At 40.4% G+C, this 21721-nt stretch overlaps 1 protein-coding gene across 3 annotated transcripts; it reads right to left on the bottom strand.

The window, feature by feature from the left end:
• Positions 1-48: 48 nt before the first annotated feature.
• si:ch211-272n13.3 (ankyrin repeat domain-containing protein 26) lies at positions 49-20365 on the bottom strand. Of its 3 annotated transcripts, none has more exons than XM_029153397.3 (45): positions 20009-20365; positions 19039-19327; positions 18270-18384; positions 17989-18162; positions 17693-17799; positions 17460-17597; positions 17123-17283; positions 16953-16979; positions 16654-16690; positions 16500-16572; positions 16355-16406; positions 16082-16278; positions 13541-13700; positions 13263-13324; positions 13080-13179; positions 12751-12855; positions 12219-12286; positions 12070-12139; positions 11930-11974; positions 11173-11436; positions 11034-11087; positions 10880-10938; positions 9700-10572; positions 8741-8913; positions 8301-8501; positions 7708-7738; positions 7477-7618; positions 7183-7396; positions 6910-7093; positions 6462-6608; positions 5781-6243; positions 5171-5676; positions 4892-5044; positions 4474-4649; positions 4256-4349; positions 4035-4076; positions 3592-3669; positions 3062-3196; positions 2848-2960; positions 2465-2612; positions 2022-2312; positions 1708-1943; positions 1369-1612; positions 421-466; positions 49-326 (listed from the first exon to the last, which is right to left on the bottom strand). In XM_029153397.3, exons 2-45 carry the CDS (start codon positions 19236-19238, stop codon positions 196-198), a joined length of 7089 nt encoding a protein of 2362 aa, XP_029009230.1. In that variant the 5' UTR covers positions 19239-19327; positions 20009-20365; the 3' UTR covers positions 49-195. The 3 variants fall into 3 exon arrangements, with proteins under 3 accessions (XP_029009230.1, XP_029009231.1, XP_029009233.1); XM_029153398.3 differs by lacking the exon at positions 20009-20365 and adding an exon at positions 19655-19844; XM_029153400.2 differs by lacking the exon at positions 16953-16979.
• Positions 20366-21721: the final 1356 nt, after the last annotated feature.

Here is a 21721-nt window from a genome sequence, read left to right as displayed (position 1 = left end):
CATGTATTTATGTCCTGAGTGGTTAAGTGCAATGTGCTTTTTTCTTAAAAAAAAAATAGCAGTAATTATCTATCGCAGTGGATTTCTGCGGTTATGTGATGCTTTGGCCTTAGAGTTATTGGAGGCAGTATCTTCATTTACGATTCTTTTTATTAAACGAAACTTTACGTGGAGCCGTCGTGAGGTGAGGTGACGTCAGATCATGTTGTTCCTCTTCAGTACTTCCAGGTACTGCTGCGTGGCCCTGCTCACGGGGTCCAGCTCCACCCTCGAGGCAGAGCCCACCGGGGACAAACGGTCTGCAGCGACATTCAGCTCAGCTGTGGCTGAGGACAGAAGAGGGACGACAGCATGAAACACTGGTCACAAACGGATGCCAGCGGGTTCGATACGTGCCACATTTCAAGCAGGTCAACTGACCGTTGTTCAGTTCCTTGGAAATGTTTCTATCCAACTCACTCTGCATCTGAAAAACAAAGAGACTGTGGTGAGATCAGAGCACTGATGCTTTAGAAAAAAAAACATAGTTTATGAAAATGAAGGGGTGACATTTTGACACCAAACAGATTACTACAGTAAATGGTGACATATAATGGCAATACTTCAACAATGGAAAAGCATTGCAGGCTCTGCTTTAGTGTTGAGCTTCTGATGGCTTTTGGATGTTGATCTTCATGTGACTAAGGTCAACTGTTCAATGACTGATACAAATAGTCAGTTCTATGTGGAGTTGATAGCTTGTTTCTGTTTTTTTCCACTGCTCTGACAGCGTCTCTGTCATTAGCTGTAAACGCTGTACTTTTTTTAGTTCTTTGTTTTACAGGAGTTGGGACGTCAGGAACTTCTTTATAAAGAAATTTATCATTCTTGTTTGCACGTGTGAGAGAATAGCAGCCAGACACTTCGCTAAACACGTCTACACACCTGGTTATGAGTCTGGCTGAAGAGAAGAGAGATGAGAAACAGACTTTTGAGCTAGAAGCTAAAAGAGCAAGAAAGAAGACAGGTTAGAAGCCTCACTACAATAAGACTAGAGGCAAAGTGAAAAAGAAACAAAGAGTAGGAGGAAAAGGAAAGAGTTCTGAAGAGAACGTAGGAGTTAGACTTTTGAGACTTCACATTAAGCTCATCAATTATCTTTTAAGTAGGTTTTCTGAGATTTAATAGGATAATATAATAATACAGCTCTGCATTTACAAGAATGTAACAAACACCAACCTATGTATAAAAAGCAACATCACTGAACAGATTACCACCAGTTACACAATAACAAATTCTGACAACCATGATGCTATGGAAATGAGCATGACTCAAAATAAATGGCCTTTGCTACAGGGAACATAATGAGTAATGTAATGATCTACAGACCTTGGCCAGATAGTCCTCCACTCTGCTGTTCTGTGCATCAGTGACAGGGCTGAGGAAGGAAAGTCCCAGGCCAAGACTTCTGCTCAGGGGCCCCAGTGTGGACACATAGTTAGCAGGTGAGCCCAAAGCGCCCAGTTCAAGTGAGGGCCCCCCGAGGCCGCCGTTTGTGATGCTGCTGGTCATAAGAGGCTTACTACGCTCACTGAGAAGCTTAGAGTTGGCTTCTGCCAGTCGGTTGTTTGCCCTGTGGATTAAAAGAGATGAATAACCACGACCTGACTAGTCACATAAATCAACTGGCATGTAATTAATACTTGCTGATTCTAATACGAATCTGACCTGTCCAGTTTGGCAGCCAAGGACTTGCGCAGACGCAGCTCATCGGTATAAAGTTGCCGATATCTGTCCAGCTCTGTGCGGGTGGAGTCTCTTTGGTTGAAGCTGTCCTGCTGGGTGGTGCGGGCCCGGCCCAGTTGACTCTCCAACTCACGGATCTTCTGCTCCATCTGAGAGCGCAGGCTGGCCTCATTGGTTGCCTTGATCTGATCCAGTGCCTCTTGAGATGCTGCCTGGGACTGTAGACAGACACAGGGAATTGAATCAACAAACTTTTATATTACACACTCAAATAAACTGCCTTTTAGGGTTTTTACCTGCAGGAAAAGGTTGACCTGCTCCAGTTTCTGCTGTAACTCCTGACGTGCCCTCTCCTCTGCATCACGCCGGTACTGCTCCACGTGGCTCTGCTCCATCTGAGCAGTCTCCATCTTACGTCTTAAGTCCAGTACCTCCTCTTCCAACTGTCTCTTACTTCTCTCCAACAGGTCATTACTGCGACCCAAGCTCCTGAGTGAAGTTAGTTGATCCTTTAGCTCCCCGTTCACTTTCTCTAACTGGCTGCGACGAGATGCTTCTTTCTCCAGCTCTACCTGCAAATCCTCTACCTGGTTACACACACCAAAAAAAAAATATATATAGAAAAGGTACTGAGACCAAAGCCACATTAGATGATAAGTGACTTACGAAAGACGTTTCTATTTAGGTTTTACTGAAATATTATCTGAAATATTATCATCATAATTATAATGAATCAAACCTTGTCTTTCATTCGTCCAATGGCCACCTCTGGCTGGCCGTGCCTGCCCATATCCATCCGCAGACTGCTCATTGGAGAGCCAAACTCAGCTCCACCAGTGTCCTGATCCCGCAGCTTCTTCTTTGCAGTCTTCAATAAAGTCCGTAGCCTTTACACAAATGTATGAATATGAATTCATTAAATCAGGTAAACTGATTAAGAAAACATAAACAAAAATTAAAAAATAACTGCAGTAAATTTAATGATTTTAAAATCAAATACGCACGTTGGTTCACCACAGTCACACAAGCCAGGAAAGATTGCAGCCTAATGGATCCTAGCAGTCTCTAAAGGTAGAAGGTACTGCCACGGGTAAGGAGGGCAAGGACGAGTTTAAGAGTCACCTGTACATTTCTTTTTGCAGCTCAGTGTTTCTCTTCATTTCCTGATCCAGCCGAGTGTCAACCGCCTTCTTCTGCTCCGTGATTTTTTTGGCTTTTTTCTTTTCTATTTCCATCTGAAACACAAACAGGAAACTGATAACTCTTGAGACTTATAACAGAATATATTATCAGACAGGAAGGCTTAACTCATCAGATCATGCATGAGTTTGATCACCTGAGTGCTCAGTTCTCCTTTCTCCTTTTCTAGCTCTGCCAAACGCAGCCCTAACTTAGAGCGGCTCTTCAGCTCCTCCTCCCACAAGGCCTGAGAGTCCTGGGCTGTGTGGGACAGCATGCTTTGTTTCTGAACCTAAAATGACAAAAAGAGAACTCAGTTATTCATACTGTAGACTGCTAATTATTAACTAAATACATTATTAAAATGACATTGCAGTTTTTGTTACAGCAATCAACATTCACCTGCTGTTCTTCTTACCTGTGAGCTCTGTCTCTTTCTTTCTGTGTTAGTAGGACAACAGCCTAATTTCTAAGAATTCAAATGAGTGTGATTTTTATGTTACCCTATAATTTATATATGAATGAAATATACTGTGTTATTTACCCAAACAGTCCTCAACTGGCGTCTTTAATAATTTAATGTGTTACCCAGATTTAGTACACACCAGCTGTGATTGGTTTTGGGTAAATGAGACAGACAAGGAAGTTAAGATAATGTATAATAGGAAAAGATATTATGCCACCAACCTCTCTACTGAGTTGGTCTTCCAAAGTCATCTTACTGCTTTGGAGATTTGAAACCAAGTCCTCCAAATGACTTCTGACCTACAGAAATAGGAAATAAACATTGCACAGCTGTTTGAAGGTATTTTGATTTGCGTGCAATTGTTTTATGTTTTTTTTTTCATTTAAACTGTAGAACACTAAAAGAAACAACATGCATCATGCAGCTTGACACAGAAAAGAAGGAGAAGAGCCCATATACCAATATTCAGCCTGAAGGAGAAAACTCATTTTGACATTATTTAGCTAAAAATCAAAGCTTTTTACCAAAAACCGGATCTAGCTGCTAATGCAAAAAAGCCCACAAAGCCCAAGTGTATTAAAATTTGTAAATTCGCACAGTGTGATTTTAGGACTTGAATGAGTGTGTTAAAACAGATTAACCCACACAGACAAACTAAGCCTACATGTACAATACCAGCCCCTTCTCCAGATGAGCCTTCAGTTAGCTGGAAAAAGATTAGATACCTTAAAATATAATAGGACTTTGCAACGTCAAAGCATCACTTTATGTCATTTGAGATGTCTCTCACTCAGTATGGACATAATATATACACCTTTTCTCAGTCAAAAGAATTCATGACATGATACAACAAAGTCTTCCTATTTTTCCATGTTAAGGACCTACCATTGCAGCTTCCTGAGCCCCTTTTTGAAGCGCTTCAATTTTGTTGGACTGTTGCTTCGCTGCAGCTTCCAGCCTGGCGTTTTCAATTTCCAGCCTGATGTGACAAGTGTGTTGTATCATACATTCATACACTTTGTATTATCAGTATTAAGCTTTGCACAAAGCTTCTTTTATTACATAGAACTGAGTTGGGAACTGCTTGTTTGTTCATACTGTACCTTTGCACAGCTTCCTCAAGCTGTTTGACGACGGTCTCAGTGAGTGCTGAAGCAGACAGTGCCTCCTGAAGTTTCTGGACAGTCATGGCATGCTCCTTTTCCTTTTCATCAAGACTGTTCTTAAGACTATTAATGCGTCTCTCAGCCTGCACATACTGATCTTCACTTTCTTCCAGCTAAGATAAAGGAAGAAAAATATACCTCAATAACAACAATAAAAATGAATGAAAAGTTGGGAGAAATTTGTTGCAGCTTAACTGTTTTATTACCTTAAACATGTAAATTCAGTATACCTTAATATAGTCAGTATAAGGTGTTTACTTGATTAGCATCAACACAACTATAATTGTACTTGTAGCTGTAATTAAAACGTAGTGAGAGTATCCCATCACAAGAGGGTGCTGCTCCATTCTGTTACCTTTCCTTTGAGCCTGTCCATGTCTTTGAGCAGCCGAGCCTTCTCCTCCTCCAGGTCATTGCGGTATCGTGTGTTGACCTCTAAAGACGCTTCACTCATAGACAACTTCTTGAGGGAGTCAGCAAGCTCCTGCTGCAGCTGCCTCAGATTAGTCTGTGCTCAGAACCCAGAGAAACCACCAGTTGGTTGGATGCAAAGTGAGAGCATGTAGAAGAAAGGCTAAACAAGGGTCTAGAGTAGGATTGTTAATCCTCTGATCCTGCAGAGACATGATCTTACCTCTCTTTCACCCTTCTCTTCCTCCAACTTTAAGATTTGACCTCTGAAATCTGCGGCTTTACTGGCGAGCTCCTTGTTTCTCTCCTCTATTAGCTGCACCCTGTCTTCACAGTCGGAGCGCAGCTTGGAGAGTTGGTCACTGAAGCGCTCTTGGGCATCTGTTACAGCGCGTTCTTTCACAGCGCCTTTGTTTTGGGACTCCTCTAGCTGTTGCCGTAATAGCATACTCTCGCTCTGCGCTTGGGCTAACCGCTCCTGTGTGACGTCTTGGCGAGCTCGAGCATGGCTGGCGCTCTCCCGCTCTGCCTGCAGAGCTGAATCCAGTTCCTTAACACGTGCAGCTGCTTGGTCCTTCTCCCGCTGCAGGACTTCCAGCAGCAGGCCTTTCTCTGTCAGCTGCAGTGTGGCCCGATGGACCTCATTCTCCAGGCTGTTTGCACGTGCCTCCTCCTTGGTCAGTTTCTGAGACATGCTGCTGACGGCCTCGCGTTGACTGGCTACTTCACCTGAAATAAATGCATCCAGGCATTACAGCTGCTTCTACTGGTGGTTGCTGAGATGCTACAATGTTGAGCATTGTTTAAGTCTGGCTATTGCCACTACTACTAACCTGTGAGCCTGTCTTTGAGGCGCTGGTGTTCCTCTTTCTCCCAGAGAAGCGCTTTCTCTGAGTCTGAGTGAGCTCCCAGGCATTGCTCAGCCTCCTTTATGGCCCCAGCCAGACGAACGCGAGTGGACTCGAGCTCTGACTCCAGTGATTCCCGTGTTTGCCGTTCATTTTCCAGACGGGTAGTTATTATAGCCAGCTCAGACTTGAGGGTGGACATCTGGTTATTGCAGTTATAGACGGTTTGTGCCAAGGCTTCACCGTTGAGTTTGAGATCTCGCCGAGCATCTTCTAGCTGTTCTTTGAGGGCCTCGTTCTCCTCCAGGATGTGACCCTCCTTCAGACTGCTGTTGGCCTGTGAATGCTCAAGCTCTGTCCTTAGAATGTGTAGCTGTTCCTGTAAAGTAACAGTTTGCTGGACCAATTCTCTCTCCCTGTCACTGGCCTCAGTGAGCTGAGACAAGGCCTGTGAACAGGAAATAACATACTAATTCATGATTGATTGGGTTTCTTTACAGTTAAAATAAATAAAAAAACGTATGCATGATGTATAATAATAATATATAATATAAGAAAACTAATGATATTCTATTTGCAACATTTAATGAATTGTTTATCACACAATGTTAATTGAAGTGCGTCAAACTATAACCCAAAACAAATACTATATGTTTTGAGGATTACCTCACTACTTTTGCTTATATTTCTTTTGTTCTCCTCCTCTATCTCCTGTTGTTTACGAAGATGACTGTTGAGCAAGTTCTCCTGAAGAGCACGCGCACTGCGCTCCTGAGCCAGCAGTCTCTGGGTCTCATTGTGATCTTCTTCAAGCTAGATTGGTAAAATATAAAACACCTTTGTAACTATATGCTGGTCAAAAACAAGTGAGTAATAACCTATATAAAACAAATCTAAACTGGGCAAAACAATTAAGCTAATATAATCAATTAAATTTCTAATGTACGAGTACATCAAGGATTCTTCTTGCAGCTGTAACATTGAGAGATTTAAATTTAAGTCATATCATCCTAAGAGGGCAGTTGACTAAAACTGTGACATACTCTCAACTCCTCCATTAAAAAAAACACTGCACACTGAACAAAAACAAAGTAAATAGTCCAAAGAAGCAAACCCGTTTGATGTTGTTGACCAGCGTCCTCATCTCCAGCTCTAGGTTCCTGAGGGTGAGCTCCACCTTCTGTCTCTCCTGAATCTCCAACTGGTGCTGCTCCTCCGTCCTCCTCAGCTTGTCTCTGGTAGTGTTATACATCATGGTGGCATTTCTGCGATTTTCCTGCTCCTGTTTCAGCTGAAATCTATACAAAGTAGTGCAGAGAATTGCCATGTCAATAAATAAAATTAAAAAGTGAAAGAAATCTACAAAATCTGCAAATCTTGTTCTCACTTGAGGTTTGTGACTTCAGTCTGCAATTCTAGCTTATGTCGGTCCAAGTCAGACTTAAGATCCTTAACTTCCTCAAGTGAGGTCCTCAGGTCTGCCCTCTCCATTTCCAGCTGGTTCACCTTGTCGGACAGGTATCCATGACGACTTCTTGCCTTTTGAATGGAGCGCTCATATTCGTGGAAAATGTTCTGCAGCTTCACCATGCTTCTCGAGTCTGTAAGACATGAAAGTTAGTGCTTATAATTTCACTTCTGACCAGTTGAAGAGAATACTCAGCAGATTTTGAATAAATACCTAATGTGGCTGAGTCTAGCTTCTGAATGAGCAGAGATGCATGACGATAGCCTGAAGTAGGGGAATCCATGTCATCTGTGGCTGTGTCTGATGACTGAGTAACTTCATCAAAGTCTTCTGCCATCTCCACCTCGTCATGCTTCTGAATAGAGAACAAAATGTGGTATTTCTGTATTTCTTACTTAAGATAAAGAATACAGTAAACAGTCACTGAGAGAGTTCATGCATTACCTCGTTTTTCAGGTGTCCACTGGTTGTCAGCCTGAGATTTTGCAATACAGGGAAGAAACAAAATGTTTAAACCAACTAATGAAAGCTGCATCCTAGAGCTTTTTGAATAATATATATAATGGTACAGTATGATGCAGCATACTATTTTATTTTTGAAAAAGCAGTTGTTAGTCATGCAACCTCAGAAACTTTGTGGAGATAATGAAGATCCCATCCTAATCATCAACCACCACCAGTATTGTGTTATAAGTTATGTTTACACTGAATGCAAAGCAATTTTCCAATTTGAGTTGTAGAGGCAGATTTTACCACTGTTGTGTTTTAGAAGAGTTCTATCCTTCAAAAACAAGAACCCAAAGACCAAGACATAATCTACTGACAACTTTAGTTTCTCTTTTGTCGTTCCTTTAATTTTGGATTAATTTATGACTTGAACAAAGCTTTCAAGGCTCGTGTCCAGTTGCTTCTTTCCATTAACCTAATATGCAGCCATGCTTCCTGAAGAATTCTCTTTGTATTCAGTCTGAACACACTTTACGTGTTAGTAACAAAGAGGTGTAACTGAGATGCATAGCGGCATACTGCACATATACCTTCCTTCATCGTCCGACAATTCACTTAAAGTGCTATCGTCAAACACAGAGAGAGGATCTCCATTAGTAAGGGTGTTGGTCTGAGGGGCTCTGCCATGCTGGGCCCCTCTGACCAGCTCCAGCTGCAACGTCCTCTCTACAGCTGTTTCCTGCTGTCTGTTGCTACTGGTCTGCTGGAGTGCCACTGGTGCTTCGCTGGTGCTATAGAGAGCAATAAACCTTACAGTCAATGACGTGCACCAGCTACACTTTAGGGTCCTTACTGAACAGGTTCTACAAATGGAAAAGGCATTTATCCCTAATATGCACATTTAGCTGAGAAACATCCATGAAAAAGACTTACCTCATTATAAATTTAGCCAATTAATATGGATGTTTCTAAAGCACATTTTAAACACCAGGATCTAAATTTGAAAAAGAAACAAATAGCAATACCGTACCGCTTGATGGCTGCAGGTCGTTTTTCCGGATGAATTAAACCAACTTGACTTGGGAGGCATCTTAAATTGGTCTCGGGTTTCTCCAGGTCTACTTCAAATGCTGATCCACCAATAATCAAGGAGGTGCTGGATTTTGGTAACTCCATTGCAGTCTTTGTTGTCTCCTCCTCAACCTGAAAAAAATGGGGTAAATATTGGATAATTAGACTTGAGAGATTCATGTTAGCTGTTTCGACCAGGCTTGTAAGTTGCATGTTTAGTCAGCTTGTTATACATAATTTAGTGTCAACCCTCCCTTCAGAGACCTAACACCTTAGTGTGCTTACTCTATTTGGTATATGGTATTTTTAGATAATTACAAGGACACATGAGTCCATGCACTGCTATTCATGCTGTGGAATTTTCAGCACGTCAACAGAGACAATGAGAAAATGCTCCAGCAAATGTCTAAACTATTATTAAAGGGTGGGATTAAGCAGTTACACTGCTGTATTATTCACTTAAATTCAGCTCTAGGTTTTCATACTGTACATTATTTACATCAGCACAGCACCATTTCAGTGAAGAAATACCAGCATATCCAAAGACTATCCTAAACACAGCATGCAAAAACTCACCAAAGTCAACAGCACCTCTACATGGGGTTCATTAACCAAATCACCTTAAACAAAAGCTTAAATAATTTTAAGCTTAATTAGTCAGCATACAGACACATGCAAGATCCATGCAGAATAAGACGTGCTTCTGAGGGAAGCATGAACTGCTGAAGTGAAAACACTTCTTTTCATGCTTCATGTTTTTAAAGGAAAAAGTACCTCCTTCAAACAAGCGAAAGGATAAAAAAAGAAAGTGAGGCATTTTATAAAGGACTACAGAAGAGCCGGACATCCTCTACCTCTTTCTGGAGATGGGGCTTGTCTTTCTCCAAACCCAGAAAGACAACCCTACAGCATCCCTACCTTTAATTTAAATGTGTTCATGTCCTCTTCCAGCTCGTCATCAGAGACACCCAGGACAGAGGCTAAATGTCTGCTTACTGAGGGAGGATGATACTTGGACGACTCCTCAGAACCCTCTCCTAAACATGCGCTGTTCAAATGAGCTTGCTCCACATCAGTCATTTTGTCCTTCCTGACTAGGTCCACATGCTGTTTGTGAAGCGGCGCAGGTTTGGTCTCATGTTTTGGGACTGAGTTACAGTGAATATCAGAGAAGGTTAGTGTGTGACTTATGACACCTTCTTTGTTGATCTCTATCTCTGCTGAGGTGACTTGTGGTGAAGGAAAACTGCAGTCTTCCTGTGCATCACCACTGAGTGGGACTGCTTCATGCTGAATGTTGCTCCTGTTAACTGAGGGCTCACCAACCTCTATCTGGTCCTCACAATAGGAATTGTCAGTTGACTCTGTCACAGAATCTTCCAGTCCAGATTCCCTCTGCTCAGGTATAGTGAGAAGGACAGTACTTCTTGCTCTGGCTGAAGGGCGCTCAATCACTTCTCCTTCTTCATCACTTGAATCTTCTTCGGCAGGACTTTCAGCTGTCTCCTGTTTCGCTTCTGTGGCGTCTTCTGCAGGACGTCTTGATGTGAACAGTTCGCCAAACTTCTCTTTTAATTCACCAGCAACATTCTTGAAAGTGGATTTCACCTCTCTTTTCTCCACCTCTACCCAGAGCTTCTCATAGTTTTTCTCCCATGGTGCATCATCACCTCTGTGACCTTTATCTTCAGAACTGCACTGATCTTGTAAGCCAATATCCTTCCCTCCACCATCAGGTGGGCATGAGTTAACGCAGTCTAACTCACATGTACCTACTGCATCATATTCCTCCTTTCATTGATGGCATGAATGGACAAAGAAAAACACAAAACAGACAATAACACAAAAACCATGTTTTGATTTAAAATAAAATAAACAATAGACATGTTTACATTTATTTGACTGCAGCTGATGAAGCTAAATAGAAACAAAATACATATATAAAACTAAACGTACATATCGAGCTCCACGCACAACCTGATAACAAATTCAAAACATTCAGGTGTCTGGGAACATATGTGATGGAGCTTTTCTGACTCAAATCAGTGTGACATAAACATACTTTAAGGTTGTGATGCAACCTTTGAATACTTCTCACCTTTTGTTGCTGCGTGTCAATCTCTGCGTCTCTTTCTATTGATGACATCTTAGGGGAACCTGAGGAGAACACAGACATGGGGCATGTTCAAACAAAAATATCTACTTAAAAATGTTAGAGAGCATTCGCTGACTTTGCTGCATTTTGAGCTTACTTTTGTCTTCTAGTTTGGATGTATTGCTAGACGTTATATCGTCTGGCTCCCAGTCTGAGCGCAAATGAGAGCAAGTCAAAAATGTACACATACATTTACATATTCTTTGAGTGAATAGTAAAATGAACTTCTCACATACCTTCCTCACTCTCTGGTTCCTGACGAATCGTCATCCTTGCTCGAGGCTGGGGCTGTACCGTGACTTTAGAGGGTGTGCTGGGTGGTATCTCACCAGGGTTGATGCTCCCTTGAGGTGTCAGAGGTGCTGCTACGTTAATGTCTTCTTCTGGGGCCTTTACAGCTGAACTTTGTGGGAACGTCTGAACTTCAGGGGAGGCAGCCAGTCTTCTTCCAGGGAGAGTTCTCTTGCTAGCAGTGCTGGCTGAGTCCCAGTCTGATGCATCTATAACAGAAGAAGCTTCAAGTCAATGAAAAGCATTTGACCATGATGTTGTTGTACATAGTCTGGGCTAGTCACTAGTTCACATTGGGTTTACTACAAGACTGTCATAGGTACATATTATGGAGAGGAGGAGGCTACAGCCCAAGTGTATACAATTTAACTTGTCCCAATTTCATTTTTGTTCACCAACCTGCTTTTCGGACTTCAAAAATGGGGGGTGACAGATAAAATACCAAAACATAGGTAAGTTAGAAGTGCAAAAAGGTCACTTGAATCATATTCTCAAAAGCTGAACAGTGTTTTATGTAGCTTTTAATAAAGTGGATACTGGGTGCTATGGTGTATCAAGAATTAAACAGCAGTGACTTAACAATGGTAAATATCACTGATGTCACATTGTGTGTCCAGCCAGAGATCAACTATCACTGGTATTGTGTGAATGTGTGACACAGACTTGAGACAGACTAAGTACTGAAAAGAAATGTGACCTTACCTTCCAGATCATCAACATCACCCAGCCCCAGCTCTTCCATTAGGTCTATTAAATCAAACAACCAAAAAAACAGTTAAAGGCAAATAGTCCTGAATTACATAATGCAACGTATCTAACAAACAGTTAGATTATTAAAGTACCTGTCTTTTGGTCATGCTCCCCTTCAAGTTTGCTTAAAACATTAAGTGGTTCCCACTTTGCTTTTTCAGTCTAGTACACAGAAAACAATGCTTTATTGAACAGATCCCAATATATTTTATCTTCTTATGCATTTGATACCTGAACCAACCTCTTTCTGTAAAGTGCCACATTCATCAACAAGTTGCTCTTCCGTATCATCCTTATCCTTGTTTCCAGCTGCACAAGAAGAAAACATGTTGGTTATATTTTGGACAACATAATTCATTTGGATGGAGTGTCTGATGAAGTTTGTGGAGTTTGCAACACTGTAAATGGCATTCCCATGCAAATGAGCTTATGTTAATTAGCGTAACGATACATGGTTAGGCATGACATGGCAGTGGTACGTTCCCCATTTTGGTTATACTGCGACAGGAGTTCAGCACAGCCAAGAATGTTGAGAAAAGCTGAGTTAACTTAGGTTAGGCTTAAACTGTGATGGCCAAAAAAAATACAACAAATAAAAAGTTAAGATAGTAAAACCTGTGGCACGGAGTAACAATTTGCAAAGCAGGGTTGAAAAATAGGCGATGGATGAGAGTGCACGCTGCATGCATCTCTTAGCGATCATGAGGTGATAGTGGGAACTTTCATATGGTTAACATGCTGTTCCTCAAGCCTATGAGTCAAGACATTCATACCCTCTCCCTGGCTGCCTCTCGGCCTGCCTACATTCCTCCAAGGCTCTAGAACTGCCATCCTACTGCCTGTCTCCCCTCTTAAAAAAGAGGGAATATAAAACAAGTCTACAAAAGAAATGTAACATATCATTGAAAAGGCTGTTTTGATCAATTAAATTATTATTGAATTGTAAAAAAGCTGAAACCATTCAGATACTTGCAATTATACTTCAAAGCACATTTTCTGGTATGATTACCTCAGGTTGCATTGCCTCTGCAGCATGAAATGGTGCCTGGAATGACCGCTGCTGAATATTGCTAAAACAGAAAATTAAACTAAATACACCTACTTTCTTCCATCTTGTCTTCAGTAGTGGCAATCTCATCGACCGTCTGGGGATGCATGCCTTCCTTCTCTTCATGTGGCACACTGGGATCATCAAGGTGGGACTTGTGGGAGGAAGTACATTTTTGAGAAAGTGTGCAGCAAACTCAGTTCATACGTGGTATTCTACAATGTGTCTTCAGCGTACCTCAGAGTCCCAAGAATCCTGCTCTTCGTCTTCCTTCTGCAGACCAAGCTCTGACAAGAAATCTATTTAAGAGATGTAGATTAAATACAATAAAGTGCTGAACAAGTAATGATGGCCTCATGATATCTTGACACATCCATATGAATTGGATGTTTGATGTTAGAACCACCTAGATCGTCACTTAGCAATTAGGTTTCGAAATGTACAATTAAAATTATATAAATGATTACAAAGGTGACTGGGTGTTGCTTTAAACGTTTTAATAAGCTGCTTATTACCCCTTTTCTTGTCTTTAGAGTCTTCTGTCTCATGAACAGGTGAAGCAGTGTCAAGTGAGTGGCCACTCTCCTCAAGCAGATCATTTTCATTCGAGGTGTCTCTTTCTTCATCCCCCTCCTCATCATTGTTATTGTCCTCATTATCAGTGGAATCTTCTTTCTGTGTAAGACCATTATTATAATTCAAAAAGGATCTCAAATTAGCAGGAAAACATGAAGCATTTAAAAACAGAAATGGCACAGAAAGGCCTGTTAAAGAAACGACTCTACACTATCTAACACTACAATTAGTTCTCATACTATTTTACCTCAATAAGTTGCCCTTCAACGTTTCTGTTCTGCTCTTGACTTGTCATGTCTATGCTTTCTGCCTCATCAGGTGAGTCTAAATCAACATCGTCAATATCAGTCTTAGGTAACACTTCCAAAAATATGGTCTCCTCTGCATTTTGGTTATCCTTGGTGAGAGTACTTGTAGAAATCTTGTTTTGATGTGATTCCTTCTCAAGGTCATCCAACATTCCTGCCGGAGGTACAATTGTACTTTGATTTTCTACTGGTATATATTCAGTTGATTTAGCTGTGTTATCAGAATCATCTCCCACATCGGGTGCTTTGGCAATGACAGAACCATCCTGCAGTGTTTGGTCCTTGCTGTCAGAGTCATCATTTGTCTCACAGTCCTTGGTGTCACTGTCGTTCTTAACAAGGACCAGTTTGGGCTTGTCTCGCTTGTTGCCACCTGGAGAATTATTACTTCCTTCAATACAAGGTTGAGCATCCTCTTCATCATTTACATCAATTTCTTCCTGTAATGATTCGTCTAATGCACTTCTGGGCCTCAGGTTTGGTGACTGCAGGTTTGCAGGAGAAAGGCATGACCCAAGGACATCGTCACAATCTACAACTTTGTCATCGATCGTTTTCAGTTCTACATCGTCATTTTCACCTTCATCATCCCAACTATTATCATCACCTTTGATATGCTCTGAGTCCACATTTTCTTCTATTTCTGATGACTGAATAACTGATTTAACATCATTTCTATCTAAAATTGAATTTATACTATCTTCATGCATTGGTGACACTGCAGGGGAGGGGTCATTCGACACTCTCTCTCTGTAATTATTTTCTTCTTCCCAGGACCCATGTGGGCACTGGTGCTCACTGGTCTGGCTTGTTACAACATTTGCTATAGAAACTGATGACCCCACATTCTTGTTATCATTTTTGGAAATATTGGCAATATTTTCAGAAGAAGAATCCCACTGTGAATTATCTGATGCCGATTCATCTGTTCGGTTTCTGGAGGGACTGATGCTTCGTAAACATTGTGGTGAAGATGGTTTAGGTTCATCTACCATTTGCTCAGATGACACACATTTTGTTAGAGCTGTCACTAGTGGTGAATCAGAGGAAGGGTCTGGAGGGGTTTCATTTGGTTGGTGTAATGTGCCTTCCTCTTTAGGGAGGTCAGTGTCACTGTCCTCTACTGATGAACCCCATGAAGACCTGTGCTTATCATCTTTAAAAGCTTTTTGTGATTCGGAATCCGTTTTTTCTGCATCAACCTCAGGTAGCACACTTCGTTTAGCGAGTACTGTGTTGCGACCAAACTTCCCTATTTGATTATCCTCTTCATCATCACTGTCGTTCCACACCGTCTCACCACTGTTCTGTTTGATGCTCCAGGAGTCATCGCCATCATCATCACCAATCTCCTTCTCCTGAAGCATGTTAGGTGAAAGAATATCTGTGCAAATGTTTAATGCCGCTACTGTGGAAACTCGACTGGAAGTGTTTTGGTCTGATGACCGTATGTAATCCTTCCCAAGGCTGTCGTCTTCATCAGAAAATTTAGACTCTACCCTAATAGCAGATACAACACAGTCCTGCTCTAAATTTAATGATGCTGGAATGGAGTAACCGGCTGTTCTAGCTGTGCAAACAAGATCAGCTGTTTCAGTCTGTGCTTTAATATTGTTTTCTGAGGCATCTACATTACTAGCAATAGAGTTGAAGTTGAAAGGGATGTTAGTACCAGGTACATGTTCACTATCTGCATTATGGGTCATCTTAGGGTCACCAGAAACAGAAGGTTTTTGTATACATTCAAAATCAGTGGTGCTGCCATTGACTGAGGCCAAAGAGTTATCATTCTGGTCCTCACATTCATTTTCTTCATCCTCTTCACCAACACTCTCTTCACTTTCCTCCTCCTCCTCCTCCTCCTCCTCATCTTCTTCTTCCTCCTCCTCTTCATCATCATCATCACTAGTCTCTTTGTCCTCATCTTCATCCTCATCTTCTTCATCATCATTATTCTCTTCCTCATCCTCCTCTTCTTCATCTTCATTGTCTTCTCCAACCTCATCCTCTTCCTTTGCATGCTCTTCGTGGGAGCCTTTGCTACTTAAAAGCTGCTCTAAATCTCCGCTAGTCCCCTTTTTAGCTGTGCTGTCTGTTTGTGTTTAGTGATAAAAGCAGAAGTACAGAAATAAGTTACAAAATGCGACAAAATATTAAATACATATATTTTACCTTTCTATGGGTTGGGAGAGGTGTGGAAATCATCTGGGGTACATTGGAAATTAAGGAAAGAGGAGAAGGATCTACGGGTTGCTGCAGACCTCTGTTGGATGGTAACACCTTGGGGAGGGATGGGGTTCTCTGGGCTCTATTCTCAGTCTCTGGCAAAGACTCTGTACTGCTCAAAGATCTGTCAGGCTGCAGAGAAGCTACAGGGCAGGCAGGATTGAGAAATTACACACTCAGAACAGGAACATGTGAAGAAGACCAAAATATTCCCATTACCTTCTCCCTTTTTTGAAGCAATCATTTTTCTGAGGTTTACCTTATGTACCGTCTAAAAAAACAGCAAAATAAAATTTAGCTCAGATAAAAAAATGTAAAGATACATTTGAAAATACATTTGAGAAAAAGAAAAAGTAGAACAAACCTTTTCTATTAAACCAGATTCATCATCATCGTCGTCTGTTGAAGGCCATTCATCTGCACCACTTTTTGAAACTCTGGGGAAGTAGGAAAATGGTTTGAGCTCAGAAGTCAACTCACATTGTAACCTGCAAAGATAACACGAAAACCATGCTCACCGACTAAGTGACTCTGACTGAGAAGTGTCTTTATAATCTGCAAGAAAAGAAGTGAAACCATGACTAATAACCTTATTAGTTATTTTGATGTACATTTCACATTTTAATATTAAATCTATCCAATAAAAGACCCTGATGACATCAAATTTTTGAAAAACAAAAAAGAATTTAAGTAGGATGAGAATTTACTCTTACAGTAAACAAGTGTACGTGGCAAGCCCACATAAGTAACTATTCATGTTATCTACTAACAAAAACAGGCCACCCTTTGACAAATATTGCCAACAGCAAGGTAATACCTCGCCCTGCTTCATTTGCTCCATGCTCTAGATCCAGTCAGGAGGTATTGCATGAGGAATAAATGAAATAATCAATATATAAGTCAAAAAATATATAAATAAGGCAAGAATAATTATGTTCTCGCACTACATTCATTCACTAATAGGTGATAAAATCTTTTTTCTCTAACCGTCTTTGTCAATGGCTGGGCCCCCAACAGAGAAACCTCCTTCAACATCTCTGGAAGGGCTGCCCAACAATGATGATTTCATTGTTTTGCTCAGGCCTTGATGTGAGAGTGACGATCCATTGTTTCTCTGGGTACCGTGTTCAATGATCAGGAGGGAGCAACTACAAAAGAGCAAAAGAAACTTAAAATTTCAAAACATGGGAAATCATAATGTGCTTCCACTTTCTGGAGTAAAAAGAACTGTAAAATTAATTGACTTTTAATGTAAATGGCTAAGTGTGTTTTTGTTACATAAACACATATGTTGCAGATAAGTACAGAAAGAAGTCTAGCTTACGGATGATGTCCATTCATTACTGCATAGTCATCAGCTGACCATCCTTTGGTATCTTTAAGTGTAATATCTGCATTGAACTGCAGGAGCAACCGTAGCATACCAATTTGTCCATTGCCAGCAGCTATCATTAATGGGGACCTAAAAGTAAAATCAGTAATAGTATGATCCATAATAAATTCACCAACATTATGATTAGTAAATATGTAACACAAACATCAATACTTAGCACTTACCTCTGATCTTGGTCCAATACATTAACATCAGCACCCTCTTTGAGGAGAAACTCAGCCATCTCAATATGATCCTCACGGACTGACACAGTCAATGGTGTGAATCCCTCCTAATAATGAGATCACAGTCAACTGCACTGAATGGACAGGTCACTTATCCTGCATGGAAGGTCATCATTTGTGACCTTGAGAACCTTAAAAGGCAAATATATTCAAGTCAAAATATTTTGACTTTAATGAAAATAAAATTGCGTAGATCAATATATTAATGAGAACTCAGTTCTGAATAGGAACAACACCTTATTTTGTGCATTGATGTCAGCCTCATGCTCCAACAGAAGGACAGCAGTGGAGATGGATGGGATGTTTGCTGTTAAATGCAGTGCTGTATTGCCATTGATGTCCACAAGATTAGGATCAGCATGATTCTCCAGCAGTATACTCACACAGCGCTCATGTTGGCCCTGCACTGCCTGGTATAATGGGAAATTTACATTAATGCAAAAACAAGGACTTTAACAAGACTTGAAAAAATATATGGAAAAATAGGAGACAAAAATGTTTTATCGCCTGGGATTACCTTCATTAAGGCAGATCTATTTTGATTGTCACATAGGTTAAGCTTGGCTTTGCTCTCAACCAGGAATTGGACCACCTCAACATGTCCACTAGCACAGGCAATGTGAAGAGCAGTTCTGTAAAAGTACAAAGAAGGATCCTTAATTGCAAAAGATTTCTACTGACCAAGACAAGTCTGTTTGTACCTATATCTTACTCAGACCTTGTGTTTTCTAATTATAGATGTGATAGTAATATGTAATATAAGATCCAACTAATGTGTTATTACAAAAATGTGTTCAGAATGCGAAATTATCTTATTAAAGTGTTTAATTAATAATCAACATCTAACTAATTCAAACTGCATTACTTTTCTAAGCATTACTTTTCTATTATCTGCAGTCTGCAAATTTAGCTTCTCCACTTACACAGCTGTCTTGTGCAGGTTCCTACATATATTCATTGAAAATGGTAACTAAAGTCTGTGGTGTAACAGAAGCAGCAATAACGGTGTCATTTTCATTAGGTCCCTGGAAATTTTTTCAAGACTAATTCATTTGCACAGCTGCATCTGCCTGTATAAACTAACTGGGCTAGACACTCTTTTACATATAACTAACACTAACCCATACACACATGGATACAATAGTGAAAGACTGATATCAGAAAAAGCCATTTAACTACTCTCAGACTGCATGACTATTCCATAAGGTATATTGCATAGCAATTAATCCAACAGACTATAATACATTTTACTGTAAAAGCAGCAACAAGTGTTTTAATGCCGTTACCTGTTCTCCTTGTCAAGTTGATTGATGTCATTTTTTTTAGCAAGCTGCTTCAGCTTTGACAGATCCCCTCCTGAGGCAGCCTTGTGAACCTTCCCCAGATCCTTGTCTTTCAACTCATAGCCAACAGACAGTACGCTCCCACTGTCAGGAGTACTGGACGGGTGTTTCTTCTTCTTAGCAAAGCTGAATATTTTCTTCATTGTACCCAACAGTACAACATTGATTTCGCGCTGTCACTGCCTGCAGCTCAATCGGTACTGGCGGATCACAACAGGGTGCTCTCCCATTCCTAAAGATAAAGCGTGCAAAGAGGATTAGAACCAAACTAAAAGCAGTGCAGTGTTCAGTGTGAGACCTGGCGTTAGGGTTAGCTAAATAAATATCTAGCTAAATAAATATCTAGCTAACGGCTACAAACAAGGTTGCTCACATAGCTGTAAGAGAGGACTATTGTAGTACACATTGTAGCACACTTACATTAATGTAACTGGCATTGCTACTTAACCAGCTAAATTAAGCTCATCGTTTCAACCTAGCATTAAATGACAGTAAATACACAGCTGTCACTGGTCATGCTAAGCTAGGTGTAACATTACTCTCATTTAATTATCCATACCTTACATTAAGACGTCTTCCACGGCGTTAATTAATACCAAAGTCAGACCTTCTCATTATTACGACAAATTTGGTTCAGTTATTGCGCAATGACCATCATGTCCAGATGTGCTACCGTTAGTCCGCGTTGTTTATGTAGATACAGTCCTCTTGGTGTCATATCGTGTGGTTTGTTACCATGGTAACATACGTTACAAATTGTACGCTAACGAAAGCACCTGAGGCAGTTAGTAACGTACAGAATCGCTAGTGCAGTCTGTGATGTTATGCAGCATACATTATACCTGGCGTTAGTGTTAGAATTATTAAAATGGTTTTGCTAAATAAAAAGCTTATATTCAGGATTACTTGTTACCTAGCAACATTATCTAGCTTCAGTTGGCTCCGTACTGCGCCTCCCACGTCGTCACTTCGGCAACGATGCAAACCGCCACATTTAAACAGGATTTGCAGCCGAGCGAGCGCAGCGGGGACCGTTGCTGCACGGTCAACGGCCTGTGTTTAGCTAATTAGCCAAAGTCTTCCCCGTTAAAGATAGTTGCTTCGTTGCAGTTCCAGAGTGATACAGCCCCTTGGCGAAACGAGCGTAGGTCCTAATCCTACCCCGTCTGTGCTAGGTTAGCACAAACATGTAAGTCAAAGTAAGAAGTGGCCAGTGACTTTAACAGAACAATTACAGAGAAGTATGCAACAAAATTTCATACATGCATTAAACTAACTACAGACCGTATACTGACCTAGGTTAACTAAACGCTAACCTGTTGATTGTCGGAGCGACTACAGCAAAGCTAAACCTAACAAGCGTATGCTCAAACGTGCTGGCTTCACATCAACCAATCAGAAATTAGTTCTGAGTTCCACTGACCAATAGGCGGCCTCGTTGTTTAGGCGAGGTTGGTTTACAACACACAGAGGGTCTCCTTAAGTTTCCATTTTTGGGAAGCGATGCTTCGTGGTGTAATAGTAAAATGTATCCACATGATGGAGACATTTTTCTTAAAATCATATGTTTGCACGGTTTCCAAAAAAGTTAGATATATATAGTTTCTTCAGAATATGAGGTAAAATGTAAAGGTTAAAAATAATTTAACATTGTACAACATAACTTAACACCAAAATATTATTCAAAATAGTAAATAATAAATATAATATTTACATTTTCAAAGCCACTAGGTTTTCCAAAGTGAATGATTAAAGCAGTCCATAATAATTTGCGGTGATTACTACACCACTAGTACCACAGTTTAAGTTAACTTCAGAAACTGAAAGGAAAACATCAAAATAAACAGATTTTGTGATTGCAACAAATGAATGCAATGACTCATGTTGTCAAGCCTGTGTCAGGAAAGTGCTGGTTCAAGTTTTTAGGATTAGGATTTGTTTAAAAAATTTGTGCAAAAAGTCTGTTTTCTAGCACCATCACTCTGCTTAGTTAAAAAAATGGCCTGATTAAAACACGTCCACGTCAAACTTAAAGGATCGAATTACATATAAATTTGTTTTTCTGCCCACCACAGCATCTCTTGTGCTTAATGTCTGCTTCTCCTCAACTGTTACAGAGAAAATAGTAGCTATAGTTTTACATTTGGCAGGACATATGTTAATGCCAAGCACCAGTGACTATATTAATCTAAGAAAAGCGAAGTTATACATGTGCTGCAGGATACACCATAGAATATTTTTAAATTTATTATGAACAGATGATGCCTTTACATTTAATTGTGATTACTTCAGCTACTTATGTAACAGTGATATCAGTGATTAATGTTTATTTCATTCATCACACATTAACTTGTCATTTTAATAGTTTGTAGTTGTGGTCTATGTGAAATTTGATCTTTATTGTGGTTGCATAATTTGTTGATAAGACATTACTCACATTTACATATAAATAGTGTAGCGCAGACAGTGTAAGAGGTTAGTTATTTGTCTGAGTCTAATAAACCAGTAAACACAGTGTCAGCTGTGAAAGGATATGTAGTTCAGTACTAATGTGGCTGTGCTGCTACGTTAGAATAGATGTTTAAATTAAAACTTCAAATGGTCTAATAATGCTTTCCATTGGCTT

Source organism: Betta splendens, chromosome 6 (assembly GCF_900634795.4).
Source record: "Betta splendens chromosome 6, fBetSpl5.4, whole genome shotgun sequence".
NCBI classification, from domain to species: Eukaryota; Metazoa; Chordata; class Actinopteri; order Anabantiformes; family Osphronemidae; genus Betta; species Betta splendens.
This window is presented reverse-complemented; position numbering and strand designations above follow the sequence as displayed.